General features: G+C 41.1%; 1 protein-coding gene and 1 long non-coding RNA gene across 2 annotated transcripts in view; one reads left to right on the top strand and one right to left on the bottom strand.

The window, feature by feature from the left end:
- LOC309365229 (uncharacterized protein) overlaps positions 1-15,965 on the top strand; it is a 30,743-nt gene extending 14,778 nt beyond the window's left edge. Inside the window, exon 2 of the mRNA XM_081903460.1 lies at positions 15,050-15,965. Within this exon, the coding sequence (XP_081759586.1) occupies positions 15,534-15,941 (408 nt within the window). The 5' untranslated portion in view covers positions 15,050-15,533 and the 3' untranslated portion in view covers positions 15,942-15,965. The remainder of the gene's footprint in view (positions 1-15,049) is intronic.
- The window catches only part of LOC309365410, a 61,466-nt gene that overhangs the window by 26,158 nt on the left and 16,295 nt on the right, over positions 1-19,013 (bottom strand). The gene's annotated exons all lie outside the window — the stretch shown is intronic.

The raw sequence follows: 19,013 nt of genomic DNA, 5'->3' as shown, positions 1-19,013 counted from the left end.
ACACTTATTTCATACTTGACTTCCTCTCCATGGTTTCCCCATAGAATTTTTAAATTGCTGCATATGTTAGATATTTACTCCTTACCTTTTCCACACTCTTCTCCAGCAAGTTTTCAACTGTTGTTTTTCATTCAGCTCCTACCTGTGTTTGTACATGTTTACAAAAATTCTTTAAATATTCAACAAAAGGTTTCCACTCCTCCTTCACGTCTGCCTTGATTTCTTATTTCCATAGTTAAATTTGCCAATTTGACATATTCCATCACTTTTAACTGCCGCTCTCTTGATCAAGTGTAGCTGTCTCTTGATTTGGCCATTTTTGTGCATAAAGTACTCTTGCTGCTGTCGTTCATCTGTCTTCTTGGAACATTTGACCCATTTATCCATAAAAGAAATGCTTCATGGTTTCTTCAGAAGCATCAACCTAAGTAATTTTCTCCCTAGTTATAATTCATCTGGTTGGCTGAAAGCCACAAAGATGTTTTCTTTTCCAACAAATCCTTATACATTTCCCAAACTCTATAAATTCTTCCTAATTACATAATTAATTACAAAAAAAGTATTTGGTATTTTGCCTTCTTTTGAGATACCTTTCTGCAGTGTTCTATCTTAGTCCAGTGATACTACTCCATTAAAATCGCCCATAATAATTATATTTCCATCATAAACCTCAGACATACTTTCATCCAATAGTTGGAAGAAATCTTTCTTTTTCCTCATTAGGTGCGTCAGCTCCTACCAATAATATTTTTTTCTCCTTGCACCATCACTTTCACTGCAATAATTCTTCACCTCTAAAGATCTGTTTAGAGTCCAGTTTGGAATTCATATATAGTACCACCCCTCTTTTCTTTGTTTTATATGAATCCCTGTCCTAGTCCTTTATTTACCAATAATCATTTTTGTTGTTGTTTCCTTGTGAAAATATGTGTAATTTTATTTCATTTGGTTTTGTTGTTCAAACCATTCACATTCAATGAAAACAATTTTAAATCCATCATTGAATCCTTTAAACAGTTTTAAGTCCCCTTTCCCCTTATCAGCTATCTCTCTCCTCCAGCTCGTCTACTGATGCATCCATCTCCCAGCTCTTTTTTAAAATATATTTCCTCTAGAATGCCTCTGCTTTTATTGGCCCTTGCCATCTTTGTTTCTTCCCTGTGTACATAAAAAAATTCCCTTCCAGGAATTCTCAACTAAAGGGAATTGAATTCTTCTTGAGCGAAACAGCCAGAAACTTATAGCTGGTTCTTTTCTTCAGCAATTTTGAGCATTGTAATCAGTTTTTCTGGTAGTGTGTTTGGAGTTCTTGATCTTGAGTTTCATAAATTCAATCAAACTCCTGGTAGTTTATTTGCTTTTGCATAAGCTGATTTCACTCTGAAAGCAAGAATATCCATCAAGTCGGTTTTTTCTTTCTTTTTCCTCTTGTTTCTCCTTCTCTACTTTGGTTGAGGGTGTCTTCCTCGTCTGGCCCATAGTCAAGTTCTTGTTAACACCCAACATTTTTATAGCTTTCCACTTTTGGCAGAGTGCTCCGATGTTCCAGTAACCCCAAAGCCTTATGGGGGGGCCTATACCCACACTCTCTCTCCCACCCCCATGTCACCTGTAGTAAAGTTAGTATTTTGCTCAAGCGGAGAGTGAGGCCTTGTGGGAAACCAGCAAGAATTATGGGAAGTAGGTCCTGTTGCTTTAACCCATAGACCCGTTGGCTCCAAGGGCGTGAAAGGTTTACTATGGGAGAGGAATTCTCTGGGTAATGTGAAGGGTTGACACCTGTGAGGGAAGTTATGGATATCCAGCCGGTGATGTTATCTCCCTGTTAATTGCCCAAAGGAGGTGCATCTGAATAAGCGCCAAGAAAGGGAGGAAACATCTTTGATCTAGGCTCTGGAGTCTTAATTGGCCCAGCTGTCAGAAGTTAAAATTATTAGCCCACAAGCTGGTCATTGGAGAATTCAAATGTAACCAAGAGTGGTGATTGGGCCTGGGGGATCTGATTCCACGTGCAAATTAGGGATAAAAGATCTTGAGAATGGCTGGGAAGGTGTGCTCTGCAGTATCGCCCGGCTGCTGCTGATGTTCCACCTAAGCAGCCGTTCTTTTGTGATGAAGATTTTCTAAGACCTCTGAATGCGGATCTCTGAAGGACTCTGAACTATCCTATCTTTGCCTTAGAGTGTAGAAGTGAGTATTAGCTAGCTATATTTTGCAACGTTTTTATTTTCTCTTTACTTCTAATCTACCAAAAGATGTGCCTGCTTTTTAGCATGTTCTTTATGTTTTTAAATAAATTTTAAGCAAGAAACTTTCTCTTGTATTGTGTGTGCCTATCCGGGGGAATAGCTAAATCCAACACCTAGCTTCTTGGTTGTGCCTTACTAAAGAATTTCTGCCTGCAAACTTGTGGAAGCAACTTGTAGTTTGGGGTTAACCAGTAACAAAGAAGCACGGCCGTCTCCCTTGAGCTGTGGCTTAAGGTAACCCTGGGACAAGGGAGTGGTGGCAGCCTTACCAGTTCTGTTTCGTCCTGTTTGTGAAAGGTTAAAAGGGTCTGCCAGCCTTGCTCCAGAAACCTGGTCTGGCCGGAGAGCAAAGACAGGTGAGGGAGGGGCTAATGGTTGGGGACCAGTTTACCACAGGACCTGATCTGCTGCGGAGGGTGCATGGCAGGCGACTGAACTCCGATGCGACAACCTGGAAGTCCCAGAGCGGTGCATCAGTTAGAATGGGATGCTTAAGAAACCTCTACAGATTCTCAAAAGGGAGAAGAAAACCTTTAGATGTATGGAGTTTTTGACGAATTTCTCTCAGAGTTCACTTTCCTTCCCATCAATGAACTCAGATAATGGGAAATCAGTCTTAAATGCATGGAGTGCATGTGAAGTTCAGGTATTTGTATATAAAGTTGTATAGACAGGTCTTTAAAGAAATGAAGGTCATGTCTCACAAGTATAATAGCAGACATAATATAATGTTAGATAGGGAGGGGGAGAATCTGGGGTGCTGGGGTGAGTGATGATGGGCTGAGAGGCAGCTGATTTTGGGGCCTTGGTGGAGAGAGTTGGAAATGTTGGTGTTAGGAGTTGTGGTAGTTTGGGAGCAGAGTTGGTGGGATTAGTATTATAGGAACAGCATCATAACTCCCATTGATGGAACAACAAAGACACCAAAAGACGAAAAGCATCTTATACATTTTGATGCAATGGCCTGTCGGCTACGCAAATAAAGTCTATTCATTCATTCATCTTATACATAGAGTGAAAGGGCTTAAGGTCAGTGAGAAAGAGGAGGATTGGTTTGAGAAGATACTGAATTATTTGGGTAGGTTTGAACAATTTGGGGCAATTAAAATGTTAAAAGTTAAATAAACCTTGTGGAGGGAGGAGCGTTAAGGTACAGTGGTGCCCCGCAAGACGGATGCCTGGCAAGACGGAAAATTCGCTAGACGAAAGAGTTTTCCGTTTTGGAGGTGCTTCGCAAAACGAATTTCCTATGGGCTTGCTTCGCAAGACGAAAATGTCTTGCGAGTTCCTGTGGGGTTTTTTCCTCCCCCTTTTTCTAAGCCGCTAAGCTCCTTATCCGATAAGCCGCTAATAGCCGCTATAAGCCGCTAATAGCGCTAATCCGCTAAGCCGTCAATGGGCTTGCTTCACAAGACGAAAAAACCGCAAGACGAAGAGACTTGCGGAACGGATTCTTTTCGTCTTGCGAGGCACCACTGTATATAGAATTGTACATATGGTTGAGCTGAATATGTTATTATTGAATATTATTGAATATGTATATTATTGAATATTGTATACCCAATGTATTTTTTATTAATCTTGGCAGCCACTTTATCTTGGCAGCCACTGATGTAGCGACTTGGTTCGTATTTAGCTATTCCATATCTTTCAATTTGCCAGAGGGGTTTATATCTTGTAACTTTCTGTGTGGAATATCTTTTAAGGTTGGTCTTTCCCTTCCTGTTGTAATCTATTATTTCCGGTATTCCCCACCCCAACCCCACTCCGAGTACTTGATTCTTGCTGTGCAATCGACTCTGCCATCTTCCATTGGCATTTTGCCTTTTCCCAGTAGTGATGTATGGAAGTGAGAGGTGGACCGTAAAGAAGGCTGATTGCTGAAGAATTGATGCTTTTGAAACTCCAGCACCATAATTGGACAATGTTCTCGAAGCTACCAGCATGAGTTTGACTAAACTGCGGGAGGCAGTGGAAGACAGGAGTGCCTGGCGTGCTCTGGTCCAGGGGGTCACGAAGAGGCGGACACGACTAAACGACAACAACAAGGGCTGACTTCCAGCTTTCCATTACTAATTACCATCCATTAATAATTATATTCCATTAGGAATTATTTTTCTTTCTTGAGTGAAGGATTGCCACATCATAAAACAATTGGAGTTCTTGTTGAAAGTACACTAAACAGGATATACCAAGAGCTCTGGCCAAAAGTTTCAATACAAGGAATAATTCCTACTCAAGAGTAGAGAAGAAAAATGTGTATATTCTGCTAAGAATACCAGTGTTAAACTAATAGTAAATTTAAACACGACGTATAAGTGCGATAGTTTTAAAATAAACACAACGTTTAAGTACAGAAATAGTGTAGTTTCAAATATGCAATGATATAGTATAAAGGTACATAAAATACCAAAACACAACAATAGTTTTATACAAGTCTCAATGGCAGTCAAAAAGAGTCCATATTATATAAAGTCAGAATGAAGAATCAAATAGGGCCAAAAAGAAGTATCCGTGGTATGAATCAGATGTACGACTCAGTAGTGGTGACCAGGACAGGGCCCTGTTTCGGAGTAAATGCCTTCTTCAGCTGGTAATATCAAATAACATGTCAAAATAAATCAAGGTTCTCCAATATCATAAATCATAAATATATTGAAGTACATACATTCTAAAGTGTATTAACACATATCATGACATTTGGTTCCATACCTCAGTTTTTTAAGGAATATAAATCTGTTGGAAGTTTGTATCATTCAATTCTTTTGTGTTTCTTTTTCCAACATGCGTCTAGAAATGAGAATTTACAAGAGTTATTATCCCAGTCAAATTGTTTGTAAAAAAAAAACACCACTTCCGGAGGCGGCGCGAAGGGTAATGGCTGCCCTTTCCTAACCGGGAAGGGAGCTCCGCACGAAATCGGGTCGTCTGCTACGGCGAAGCAGAGACCCACTACGGAAAACCGCAGGCAGCAGAAGCCTGCGGTCTTGGGACCCGGCAGGCGCCAGGAGTGGCCCCCAAAACGTTGAAGGAACCCCGTAAGGGGCTCCGGATCGTGGAGGAGGCTGCGGCGCTGAGGGTCGTTCCGCAATCGGCGGAGTGAAGCCGCGTAGCTGTTGCCGGTGAGCGCTGACCTTTCTTCCTGGATTTGGCACTCTTGAAAGCAGCAACCCGTGAGTAATAAGGACTTTTAAACAATTTAAAGATCAAAAGCTGCAGAATTTGGCTGAAAGCGGAGGACGAAAAAAAAGGAAGTCTGTCTTCCGCTGTCACTAAACTTCAAAGCAAAGAGCAGGAGGAGTGGAGGCAGTGAGTGAACTTTTAAATAAATTGGATCTGAGCATTCATTGAATCTTTTTTAAAGCTGAAAAGGACTGTAAGCATTGGATTTATGTTTTGATTTGGATTGTGGAATCTTCCTTTGTTGAACTTACAATTTAAAGAAGAAACCCCAGGTGCTGGAACTGCCTGGCAGCAGTAGCAGTCAGCCTGCAGACTTAAATACTTTGAAACATAAATTGGGAAAAATCTGAGGGGTTTGGACTTTGTTACTTTGAAACACCACTTGAAGTACCAGCAAGCACTGTTTGAGACATTGTGTTTTTGTAACACCAACTCTGCTGAAAATTTAACATTCGAAGGTTTTTGGACATTAACTTTATTTTCTCTGTGAATTGTACTAATTGTTTCCTTCCTGAAAGACATTTTAAGCTCCCCCTAGAGGCTTTTGGACTTTACAGCAGTGACATTGTTTTACTTTCCATTTCCCGGCCTCCTGGCTGACTGTTACTATCTGGGCCGTCTCTTTCTCATGGGAACAACTCAGTTTGACCTTGACTTTTAGATAAACTTGTAATGAGTGGCGCAAAGAAAAAGGAGCTTAAAGAAAAAGAACAAAGACCAAGAACCAGACAAACAACCTTAGCCTCAACTTTACAGCAACGCAGATCGTCTGTGCCTATTTTGCTTTCTGAGGAAGAAACTGCTTCACTGCCACGTGCAGGGGAAGGAGAAACAGAGGAATTACAATTGGAAGATATGGCCTCAGGAACAGCTGCTTCTATTTTAGAAAAGATCTATGAAAAATTGGAATCTTTGGACAAGAAAGTGGAATCTTTGGACAAGGCCGACGAACAAACATTTAAAATAGATCAAAACACAGAATCTCTAAATAGATTAACTGGACAAGTGGCACAGAACGTCAAAACAATTGCAGAATTGAAGGAGGCTACAGGGGAGAACAGGAAATTAGCTGAAGACACTAGCCAAAGACTTGGAAAGTTAGAAAAAGAGGTGAGACCACTCAACAAACAAGTAGGTGAACATCAGACCTACCTTTCGATGATTGAATTGAAAAATAGGGAGACTAATTTAAGGATAAGGTTGGTACCGGAAGTGGAAGAAGATAACTTGGCTGAGTTTCTGACCAAAATATTTTCCAAGCACTGGAACTTAGAAGAGAAAGACTTCAAGATTACATCAGCTTTTAGACTTGGAAGATTGACAAAAAAAGATAAACCCAGAGACTGCTTGATAATACTGAGATCAAAGGAGGAGAGGGACAAGATTTTGGGCCTACACTACGGGAAGTCACTGGACATTTTGGGCAAAAAGATTGAAATTTACAAGGATATTCCTAAACAGCTTTTGGATTTGAGATCTGAATACTTGGAACTAGCAAGACTGCTGAGGAGCAATTCCATCATCTTTAGGTGGGACTTTCCGCAAGGACTATCTTTTACTTTTAGAGGGAGGAAGATTAAAATTAGAACATTGGAAGACAGAGATAAGTTTCTGAACCAGCACGGAGAAGACCTTCATAAAGGACTTGGATTACCTTCGGGGCCTGGAGCACCAGAGGTACCTGCACCCTTGGATCCTGAAGATTCAGCGAATAAGGTACCACCCCCAGAAAAATAACCACATTTATTCAGGATGTCTCTGCAACTTTTGAGTTGGAATATAAATGGCTGTAACATTCCGGAAAAAAGGAGGAAAATTTTTCATATATTAAAAAAGGAACAATTGGACATTATCTGCTTGCAAGAAACACATGTGACTAGGCTCCACAGAAAAGTGTTGATAAATAAAAGACTTGGCCAGGAATTTATATCTTCAGACATAGTGAAGAAGAGAGGGGTGGTGATATATGCAAAAGAGAGCCTTTCACCTAAATTTCTATTCAAAGATGAACATGGCAGAATTTTGGCAATTGAAATACAACATCAAGGAGAAAAAATTTTGTTATTAGGAATTTATGCACCAAATGAAGGAAAATCGGAATTTTACAAGAAGTTGCATGAGAGCATGCTGGAATATCTGGACTATGACAACATCATTATGATGGGAGATATGAATGGGATCGTATCAACTAACATGGATAAGTCACAAAGCCAAAAAGTTACTAAAGATGGCAGACTACCAAAGACTTTCTTCGAAATGACAGACAATATGGACTGGATTGATATATGGAGAACAAAGAACCCCTTGGGAAAAGAAGGAACATTTTTCTCTGAAGCCCAGCTGACTTGGACAAGAATCGACCAAATATGGATTACTAGAGGTCTGGCACCTAAGGTCAGGAAAGTGGAAATCTGCCCAAAGACCTGCTCCGACCATAACGCTTTGAAGATGGACATGACACTATTACCAACCGGCTCCCTTAGATGGAAGATGAATGACAACTTGTTTAGAGATCAGGAGATTATCAAGAAGGCCCAAAAAGTTATAAAGGACTATTTTGAGATAAACTTGAACACTATGGTGGAAAAAAGAACAATTTGGGACGCAAGCAAATCCGTGATGAGAGGGTTCTTGATACAACAGAATGCCATAAAGAAAAGAACACAAAATGAAAAGAAAGACAAGATCCTGGAGAAAATTAAAGAATTAGAGAAGAAGTTGAGAGCAAACCCGAAGTCACAGCCGATTTTGAGAGAAATCAAACTTCATCAGGCACAATATTCTAAAATGATAAATCAGGAAATAGAATGGAAGATTAAATCAATGAAACAAAAAACGTTTGAATCGGCAAATAAATGTGGGAAACTGCTGGCTTGGCAGTTGAAGAAGAGACAAAAGTTGAATATAGTAACAAATTTGGAAATTGAAGGAAGAAATATCCAGAACCCCGTGGAGATCAGAAAGTGTTTTCAGAAATATTTTAAAAAATTATATACTCAAGGGCCGCAAAATGAGGTTGAGATTAAACAATTCCTGGAAAAAAATGGACTTAAAAAACTGTCACAAGAAAACAGACTACTCCTGAACAGCAAAATAACACGACAAGAGATCGAACATGCCATTCAGAACATGAAATTGGGCAAATCTCCAGGGCCAGATGGCTTGACCTCCAAGTACTATAAGATATTAAGTGACTACTTGATCCAACCATTGTTGGAGGTCAGCAATGAAATTATGGAGGGAAAGAAGGCGCCGGAATCGTGGAAGGAAGCCTTTATCACATTGATACCAAAATCAGAAACTGAAAAGACACAACTCAAGAACTATCGTCCCATCTCCCTTTTAAATGTGGATTACAAAATATTTGCCGATGTTTTGGCAGGCAGACTCAAAAGAGTTTTAAATGAAGTAATTCATAAAGACCAGGCAGGCTTTCTCCCAGGTAGACACATGTTTGCTAACACAAGGAACATTATTGACATTTTGGAACTATTGCAAACAGATATAAACACTAAAGCAGTGCTAATCTTTATAGATGCGGAGAAGGCCTTTGACAATATCTCTTGGAAATTCATGAAGGGAAATTTAAAAGAATGGGAGTGGGGCGGGGTTTTGAAAATGGGATTGATGCGATATATTCAGAACAAAAGGCAAAATTGATAGTTAACAATGTGGTTACAGAAGAGTTTAAAATTGAAAAAGGAACACGACAAGGTTGCCCGATTTCCCCTTTGTTGTTTATCTCACTTCTGGAGGTGCTCTTGAATTTGATTAGAGGGGACCGGTTGGTGCAAGGGATTCAGGTCGGAGCGAAACAATATAAAATTAAAGCTTTTGCAGATGACCTAGTTTTGACACTGCAGGAGCCAGAATCTAGTACGAAAAGAGTATTACAACTGATTTATGATTTTGGTCGGGTGGCGGGATTTAAGCTAAATAAACAGAAAACTAAGGTGTTGGGGAAAAATTTGACAGATATAGAGTCAGAACGGTTTCAGAGAGAAACAGAACTATCATTGGTGAAAAAGGTAAAATACCTAGGGGTAAACATAACAGCAAAAAATCTGAGTCTATTTAAGGATAATTATGAAAAATGTTGGTCTGAAATTAAGAGAGACTTGGACAGTTGGACAAAATTGAAGCTTTCTCTGTTAGGCCGAATTGCTGCTATTAAGATGAATGTATTGCCAAAGATGCTGTTTTTGTTTCAAACATTGCAAATTGTGGACAAGACGGAGTGCTTCCGGAACTGGCAGAGAGATATTTCTAAATTTGTCTGGCAGGGCAAAAAGCCCAGAATTAAGTTTAAGATATTAACTGATGCGAAAGAAAGAGGGGGCTTTGCCCTGCCAGACTTAAAACTGTACTATGAAGCCGCAGCTTTCTGCTGGCTAAAAGACTGGCTACTTCTCGAAGACACTGATGTGTTGGATCTGGAAGGTTTTAACAATGCTTTTGGTTGGCATGCATACTTATGGTATGACAAAGTTAAGATCAATAAGGCCTTTAAGAACCATATTGTCAGGAAAGCAGTTTTTAATGTCTGGACAAAATACAAAGACTTATTGGAGAGAAAAACTCCAAGGTGGCTTTCGCCTCTGGAAGCTAAGGCCCGAAAAAGACCCAATATGGAAGCCAACTGGCCAAAATATTGGGAAATACTAGAAAAAGATGGAAATAATTGGAAATTGCAGAGTTTGGAGAAAATGAAGGATAAAGTGCGAGACTGGTTACATTACGCTCAGATTAAAGAAGTTTTTAAAAATGACAAAAAGTTAGGGTTCCAGGCGGAGAAATCGAAGTTGGAAACAGAATTGTTAGAACCAAAGACTAAGGTATTATCAAGAATGTATAACTTGCTGTTAAAATGGAATACACAAGACGAAATGGTTAAATCGGCTATGATAAAGTGGGCACAGGACATTGGGCATAACATTATGTTTGAGGACTGGGAAAGGTTGTGGACCACTGGGCTGAACTTCACCGCATGTAATGCTCTGAAGGAAAATGTAATGAAAATGATATATAGATGGTACATGACCCCAGTTAAACTTGCCAAAATATACCATTTGTCTGATAATAAATGTTGGAAATGTAAAGAAAATGAAGGAACATTCTTTCACCTCTGGTGGACTTGCCCTAAAGTGAAGGTCTTCTGGGAAATGATATATAATGAGCTGAAAAAGGTATTTAAGTATACCTTCACTAAGAAACCAGAGGCCTTCCTCCTGGGTATTGTCGGCCAGAAGGTGTTAAAGAAGGACCGAACATTCTTTATGTATGCAACAACGGCAGCAAGGATACTTATTGCTAAGAACTGGAAAACTCAAGATTTACCCACACTGGAAGAATGGCAGATGCAGCTGATGGACTATATGCAACTGGCGGAGATGACTGGCAGAATTCGAGACCTGGGAGAAGAAAGGATTGAAGAAGACTGGAAGAAATGTAAGATTTACCTACAAAAATATTGTGATTTGGTGGAATGTTAAGAAGGATGCTTGATCATAAATAATTGGCCATCACTAAATTGGATCGGAATCTGATGATAAACGAGATTAAGAGAAACAAAACCTTTTTGGAGAACTGTTATATTATATTTAAATGAGTGGTTATAAAATTGCAAATAAGATGATAATTTGCTTGAAAAATTTATTAACGATGTAAGTGGGAGCGGGAGACGTGAGGAAGTCCAAAGAAGTTATGAAAATTTGTTAAGACAAAAGTAATGTTGTTTATTATCTTTGTATTTCTTTTATAAAAAACCCCAATAAATATTTTATAAAAAAAAACAACAAATTGTTTGTAAAAAACGGACATCAGTTGAGTGTTTTCTCACCTCAGTTGAATGAATCCAAATTTTCTTGCGTTTCTCTGTGCGTTTTCTATTAGGGAGTTAGATCATTGTCTTATATGTGTGTCTGTGGGGGAGGAGGATAGGTTCTCCCTTCTTAAAGGTGTAAACCAAGAAGAGATATAAAGTCCAAGGTAATCTGTAGTGGTTTTTTAAAGAAACGAATTATAGTCTTGATGTTCATTTAAGCCCTTGGGGGACATCGTTTCAAACAAATGAATATATCGTGCTTCCTGTTGTAACAATAGTCTATCAATGTTTCTCCTGGCATATAAATCTACTTTTGGTTTCCAGATAATGAAAAAGACAAAATCATCCTCCGTATGTTTTTGCTGTATGTAATGTTCCACCAGTGGGGCTTCTAGCACTCTGTTGCGGATCCGTGATCGATGTTCGTTTATCACAAAAGAACGGCTGCTTAGGTGGAACATCAGCAGCCGGGTGATTTTGCGGACTGCAGAGCGCACCTTCCCAGCCATTCTCAAAATCTTTCGTTTAATTGATCTGGTGCTTTTGCCTATATATATCTTATGGCATGGGCACATCAATGCGTACACGCTATTCTTCGTGTTACAGTTACTAAACTGTAACTGTGTTACAGTTACTAAAATACTCACTTCTACACTCTAAGGCAAAGATAGGATAGTTCAGAGTCCTTCAGAGATCCGCATTCAGAGGTCTTAGAAAATCTTCATCACAAAAGAACGGCTGCTTAGGTGGAACATCAGCAGCAGCCGGGTGATTTTGCGGACTGCAGAGCGCACCTTCCCAGCCATTCTCAAGATCTTTTATCCCTAATTTGCACGTGGAATCAGATCCCCCAGGCCCAATCACCACTCTTGGTTACATTTGAATTCTCCAATGACCAGCTTGTGGGCTAATAATTTTAACTTCTGACAGCTGGGCCAATTAAGACTCCAGAGCCTAGGTCAAAGATGTTTCCTCCTTTTCTTAGAGCTTATGCAGATACACCTCCTTTGGGCAATTAACAGGGAGATAACATCACCGGCTGGATATCCATAACTTCCCTCACAGGTGTCAACCCTTCACATTACCCAGAGAATTCCTCTCCCATAGTAAACCTTTCACGCCCTTGGAGCCAACGGGTCTATGGGTTAAAGCAACAGGACCTAGTTCCCATAATTCTTGCTGGTTTCCCACAAGGCCTCACTCTCCGCTTGAGCAAAGTACTAACTTTTGCTTTGTTAAGCCAGAAGGCTAGTGTGCATAAATCAAGATGGTTTATGTCGCAGGAGAAGAAGGGGGTGCCTTTTCCAGAGCTATGCTCACCGGAGGACGCTCGGAGGGAGATCTGGGGGGGGGGGATGCAGGTAGCCCAGAGCGTTTTCCAACAAGGGCTTCCCTTCACTCACCTTCCAATCCAGCCAGACAGGAAGGACTGGCCTCCTAGCTGCGAATCTTGCATGAAGGGGGAAGGTGGCAGAGCAGAGAGTGGGCAGTGCCAGAGAGACCTCAATGCAATGGGGAGGTGGCCTAAGTGTGTGTTAAATGCTTCACTGGAAGCTCCTATCACATTATCCCCTAGATAACGCACCTAGGGGAGAAACCCTGTGGATGTCTATAGTGTGCGTTTGGCAGGTCCCAGACTTAAGGGTCAACTTTCTACAAATCCACACGCTGCCTGGAGGGAGGAGCCACCTCTGAGCATTGAGGCAGCCAAGAGGAAGCTTCCTTTGAAGGTCATAGGGGCACGTGGACCTGGCGTGGCCAGTTTTCAGGGCTCTTTCCAGCAACGGCTGAACCCATGGTTCACAGGGGGTGGGGAAGGGAGGGAGAGGCCCAAGGTCTCTGCCTCCTCCACATCTCCCAGGGGTTTAGCCTGTATCTGGACAGCACCACTTCAGCCTGCAAGGAAGACCCTCTTTTCTGGGACACATGGATTCCACCACTTGAGGAAGCAGACCAAGTCAGGGGGGAGGAGATGTCCAGCCAGGACCCTCCTCCCTTGGGAGAAGGAGTGCACTGGGGAGCAGTCCATCCTGCCAGCTGCCTCCCCTGCAGTCTGAGGCGGGACAGATCCTGCCCAGCCATAGATCCACCACTCGGGAGGACCAGGACCGAGAATTTGGGTGCAACGTGCGCTCTTGATGCTCCCCTGAGATTTCCTGTAACAGGAATAGCAGCTCCGCTGGGGGACGTCCTTGCAGAACAGAATGAGTAACAGAATGAACTTCAACAGGGACAAAGGTCAGGCTCTGCACTTAGGCAGGGAGACCCACCTGCACAAATAGAGGATGGGGGACACCTGGTGGGAAAGTTTGTCCCACCAGATAAGACTCCCATCCTCCCTGGCCATGGGCCATCCTTGCTTGGGCAGGTGGTACTTTGAGTCCAACCGCATCTGGAGGGCCAGAGGTGCCTCAACTCAGCATAGATGGTTCCTCTAGGGCTCAGTGTTACTTGGGAGTTGGTGAAATTGGATCTTAAGGGTTCTTGAGACATTTCCAAGGGATTGTGATTGGTATCCAGACCCTAACAGTATAAAGCCAAGGTGTCCCCACTGAGCAGTTTATCAACCCTGCTGACCGCTAGGGACGACCTTCTGAAGGAAGTGCCTTGCCCCCAAAGTTAATTCCTTCCTTCCTCCGCTGCTGCTGCTGCTGCTGCCCACACTAAAGGACTGTCTGAATGAAATCCCAGGGATGCTTGGCTCCTATTACAAAGAGATCCAGTTGATATTCTAGAAAAAAGTGTGGCTAAGATTCTGAGTCACAATCATGGCTGAGAAATACAGCCAGGGAATATGAAACTGATTTGAAGATTGATTTCTTCTTTACACATTGTTGTTGTTAGTATTATTATATTACATTCAGTTGGACACACCACTGGTTTCATCTTTATTCTTTCCCACACTCAGTGTTATTCACTTTTAATACTCGCCTTTTTCAGTGTAACACATATTTTTATCTTGTGATCTTCAGATGAAGAGAGGTATAACAATTTAATAAATAATTCCCAGTTGGAGCAGAGCTCGAATATCCAGAAGCCCTTGGCCACCCACGGCAAAGGAGGAAGAACAGTGAGAGAGGCCTGGACAGGGAATCTCCGCTAATATAAGCCAGTGTCAGGAGGCAGGTGCGAGACCCGGTGGCATATAATTATTATAAATCCTAATTGGGGAGGGTGTCTCAATCTGGCCTTCCCAGCGGTCAGGCTCCAGCTGCTTTCCTTCTGCATCTCCAGCTCTCTCCATTCAATAATGCAAGGCTGAGAGATGGAGGTCCAACCCCAAGAACATTCTCCAACTGAGCACTCCTTCAACCGACCACAAGCACCAAGCCTTGTCACTAGACTTATATATGGGTCTCCCAAAATGGTCAGTATGCACCTCCTGAGGCCAAAGGGACTGTGCAGGTGATGAATAAAGATCTAGAGGTTGAAGGGGACAAAATGTGGCCCAAGGGGTGGAGGATTATAGTGTAGAGGATGAAGAACTTCATGATGAACTTAGGACCCTGAGTGGCCAAGTTCATGGAACATAGAGCAGCTCCCTTTCCTGTGAGAAACCACTTTTTATAAAACGTAAACCCCCACAGTTCAACCGTATTCTAAGACAATGCTGCTTCATTAACAATAATTAAGGGTTATAAAAGGCTGATGATGCATGACTGTTATTTTAAATTATTTCATTTGCCTTTCCTAAACATTTGGAACATATGGAGGACAGGAGAGATTGTACAAGATGTTAAAATAAGAGCAGGTGTTAATTGATGTGTGTAATATTCCTTTGTTCTCTTCCTAGAAAACAAATAGGATTTTCTTCCCCACCCCATTGAAACAAGACAATGGAGAAGGCAGTCAGAATTCTGGTCGGCCATGTCCAATGGGAAGAACAAAGAAACCATTTAAATACATGGAGTGTGAAAACAGAGAACATAAACAATTTGAAAGTATGAAGTGTGGAAGGAGCTTCACTGACAGTGGAAAACTTAGAAAACATCAACGGACTCACTCGGGGGAGAAACCATTTAATTGCATGGAGTGTGGAAAGAGCTTCACTACTAGTGGAAGCCTTGGAATTCATTTACGGACTCACAAGGGGGAGAAACCATTTAATTGCATGGAGTGTGGAAAGAGCTTCACTGAGAGTGGAAAACTTAGAATTCATCAACGGAGTCACACAGGGGAGAAACCATTTAAATGCATGGAGTGTGGGAAGAGATTCACTGACAGTGGAACACTTAGAAACCATCAACAGTCACACAGGAGAGCAACCATTTAAATGTATGGAGTGTGGAAAGAGCTTCAGTCAAAGTGGAAAACTTAGAATTCATCAACGGACTCACACAGGGGAGAAACCATTTACATGTATGGAGTGTTTAAAGAGCTTCACTACTAGTGGAAGCCTCAGCATTCATCAACGGAGTCACACGGGGGTGAAACCATTTAAATGTATGGAGTGTGGAAAGAGCTTCAGTCAGAGTGGAGACCTTAGAGTTCATCTACGGACGCACACAGGGGAGAAACCATTTAAATGCATGGAATGTGGAAAGAGCTTCACTGAGAGTGGAAAACTTAGAAGACATCAACGGACTCACACAGGGGAGAAACCATTTGAATGTATGGAGTGTGGAAAGAGCTTCACTACTAGCGGAAGCCTTAGAATTCATCAACGGAGTCACACAGGGGAATAACCATTTAAATGCATGGAATGTGGAAAGAGCCAAAAATTACAAAGGGAAATTCCTTAATAGTAATAAAAAAAACTACAAAAACTACAAAAACTATTGAAGTACATGACACAGAACATAAGCAACTATGGGAAAGATAAAAGAAAAGAAAAAAGAAAAGAAAAGAAAAAAGAAAAAGGAAGATGAGCCAAAGCAGGAAAGCTCATCGATTGTACACTTCCGTCAAACTCAACAGATCATTATTCTTATCAATTAACTCTATCTGCATTCCAAAGGAATCCCTCATCTTGGTATCAGGGAACATTTCTCTATGCGGTATCATTCTTAACATAGCCAGATCTTTCTTCCTGAGCTCTTGTCCCCTAAATAATTATTTAAACATTCCCATTCTTCTTTCACCAATTTTTGAGGTTTATCTCTTATTGCATCTGTCAGCTTTGCGAGCTCCAAGTACTCGCACAATTTGACTACCCATTCCTCTTTAGTGGGTATATTTTTATCTTTCCAGTGTTTTGCCACTATAACCCTTGCTGCTGACGTTGCATACATAAATAGCCTAGTTTTGTTTTTGGGAATATTATCTGAAACCATTCCTAGTAAAAATTCTTCCAGTTTCTTGCTACATGTAGTTTTTATCAATCTCTTTATCTCTTCATAAATCATGTTCCAAAATCTTTGTATCTCTAGACAGGACCACCACATATGGTAGTATGTTCCTATCTGTTCCTTACATCGCCAGCACTTATTATTTATTTATTTTTGAAAGTTTTACAGGGGTCAGGTACCAACTATAGTACATTTTCATAAGATTTTCCCTCATAAGGAGACAAGCCGTGAATTTTATATTTTTAGTCCATAATTTGTTCCAAATATTGGGTTTGATCGTATGTCCCAGGTCCCTCTCCCATTTTACTGTAATTTCTTTGATATCTTCCTCCTTTCTTTGCCAATTCAAAAGTAGTTTGTACATTTTAGAAAGTGTCTTTTGATTATTATATAAAATATCCTTCTCTAGATAGGATATTTTTTTGTCAAATCCTTTGGTTCTTTTATCCTTTTCAAGGGCGGCTTTTAATTGATAATACTCCAGCCAGGTTATTCCCTTCTGTTTCAATTCGCCTAGGTCCTTTATTTTCGGATCACTACTTGTTTCCTCTACTAAATCCTTATATGTTAGCCAATCGCTGTTCATATTCAGCCTGTGGACCGACATAGATTCCATTGGTGACAGCCACCATGGTGTTTTGGTTACTACTGATTTTTTACTCCTCTCCCATACTTCATATAATGCCCTTCTCACCATATGATTTAAAAATCCTTTGTGAGATTTAACCTTGTTATAGCCTATGTAGCCATGCCACCCGTACACAATATCCCATCCCTCCAGATCTAGGACTTCCGTGTTTTTAATTATCGTATTTTTTGCTCTATAAGACTCACTTTTTCCTTCCTAAAAAGTAAGGGGAAATGTGTGTGCGCCTTATGGAGCGAATGCAGGCTGCACAGCTATTCCAGAAGCCAGAACAGCAAGAGGGATTGCTGCTTTCACTGCACAGATATCCCTCTTGTTGTTCTGGCCTCTGAGATTCAGAATTTTTTTTTCTTGTTTTCCTCCTCCAAAAACTAGGTGCGTCTTGTAGTCTGGTGCGTCTTATAGAGCGAAAAATACGGTAATATCCATTCCTTAATCCATGTCCAGCACACTGCCTCAAAGTACAGTTTAAGGTCAGGGACCGTGAAGCCTCCTTTTTCCTGCAACTCTGTTAGTAGCTTAAATTTTATGCGTGGTTTTTTCCCTTGCCAAATAAACTTGGCAAGGTCTTTCTGCCAATCCTTAAAACACTTTACGCCTCTAATTATAGGTATTGTTTGGAATATAAAAATCATCTTTGACAATACCATCATTTTAACTGTGGATATTCTCCCCCACAGGGACAAATTCAATTTTCCCTAAGTCTCTAATTCTTTTTTTATTTCCTTCCACTTCTTCTCATAAGTGTCCTTATATAAGATTATATACTTTCGTTCACATCAATCTTAAACGCATGCAGCGTATATGAGCTTTTGTTGTTTGCATATAATGTTGTCTAGACATGTATTTAAATAATGAAGGTAACATTTCACAATAGTAAGCATAATATAATATTTAATGTGAATCTGTAGTGTTACTTCTGAATGAGGATGGACAGAGAGTGAGCTGGTTTTGGTGTTTGGTGGAGAGAGCTGGAAATGTTTGTATCTGGGAATGGAGAGTTGCTCAAAGTGGAGCTGAGACTGGTGGTGTTGCTTTGGAAGCAGAGTTAGACTAATATTATAGGAACAGCAGCATAACTCCCATTGTTATAATTGCAATAGGGGAACCATGAAGACACAGAAAGATTGAAAGCACCTACTTATATGCCGAAGGTAATCAAACCCTGATCTATTCTTTTGATTTATAGATACATTATGTCAGATATAATGTGTATAGATATATTTGGTGGCAGGAGAAATAAAAGGGGCATTCCCTGGCATAACCAGGAAAGGCTCTGTTCCCAGCTGCACGTCTTGCATGAGGAGGGAAGGGGGCACAGGGAAGAAGGGGCCGTACCAGAGCATCTCAAAGCAATGTGCTGGGGGGCGGGAACCATGGTGACACAAGTGTGTGTAGAATGCTATCCCCAAAATGACGCAGGCGAGAAACAATATGGATGAGTATAATGTGGAAGGAGGTTCAGGCAGGTCCCCAACCCAGAGTGCTAAGGGTCAGCTTCCTCCAATTCCTCCAGCTGCCCCAAGGCAGGATCCCCCTCTGGGCCCTGAGGGTGGAAAGCCTCCTTGCACTTTTGCAACTGGACATGATCCGAGGGAGTCCTCCTGCCAGCAGAGCACAATACATACTATTGATGTAATTATCTTATTGTTGCTGTTGCCATCAAAGACTGGCTGGATGCAGAGAAGGGGGGGGAGACCCTTCTTTTCGCTCTCCTAAATCTTCCACCATTCCTGCTTCACTGGATTCCATGAGTTCTATTTTTATTGGGGGGGGGGCTTTTCTCTATCCTCTTTCTCCATTCTATCTGACATGTCCTTCCT

Source organism: Podarcis melisellensis (assembly GCF_964234715.1).
Source record: "Podarcis melisellensis genome assembly, chromosome: 2".
Classification (NCBI taxonomy): Eukaryota; Metazoa; Chordata; class Lepidosauria; order Squamata; family Lacertidae; genus Podarcis; species Podarcis melisellensis.
The sequence above is the reverse complement of the archived record's forward strand: the minus strand, read 5'-3'. Positions and strand labels throughout refer to the sequence as shown.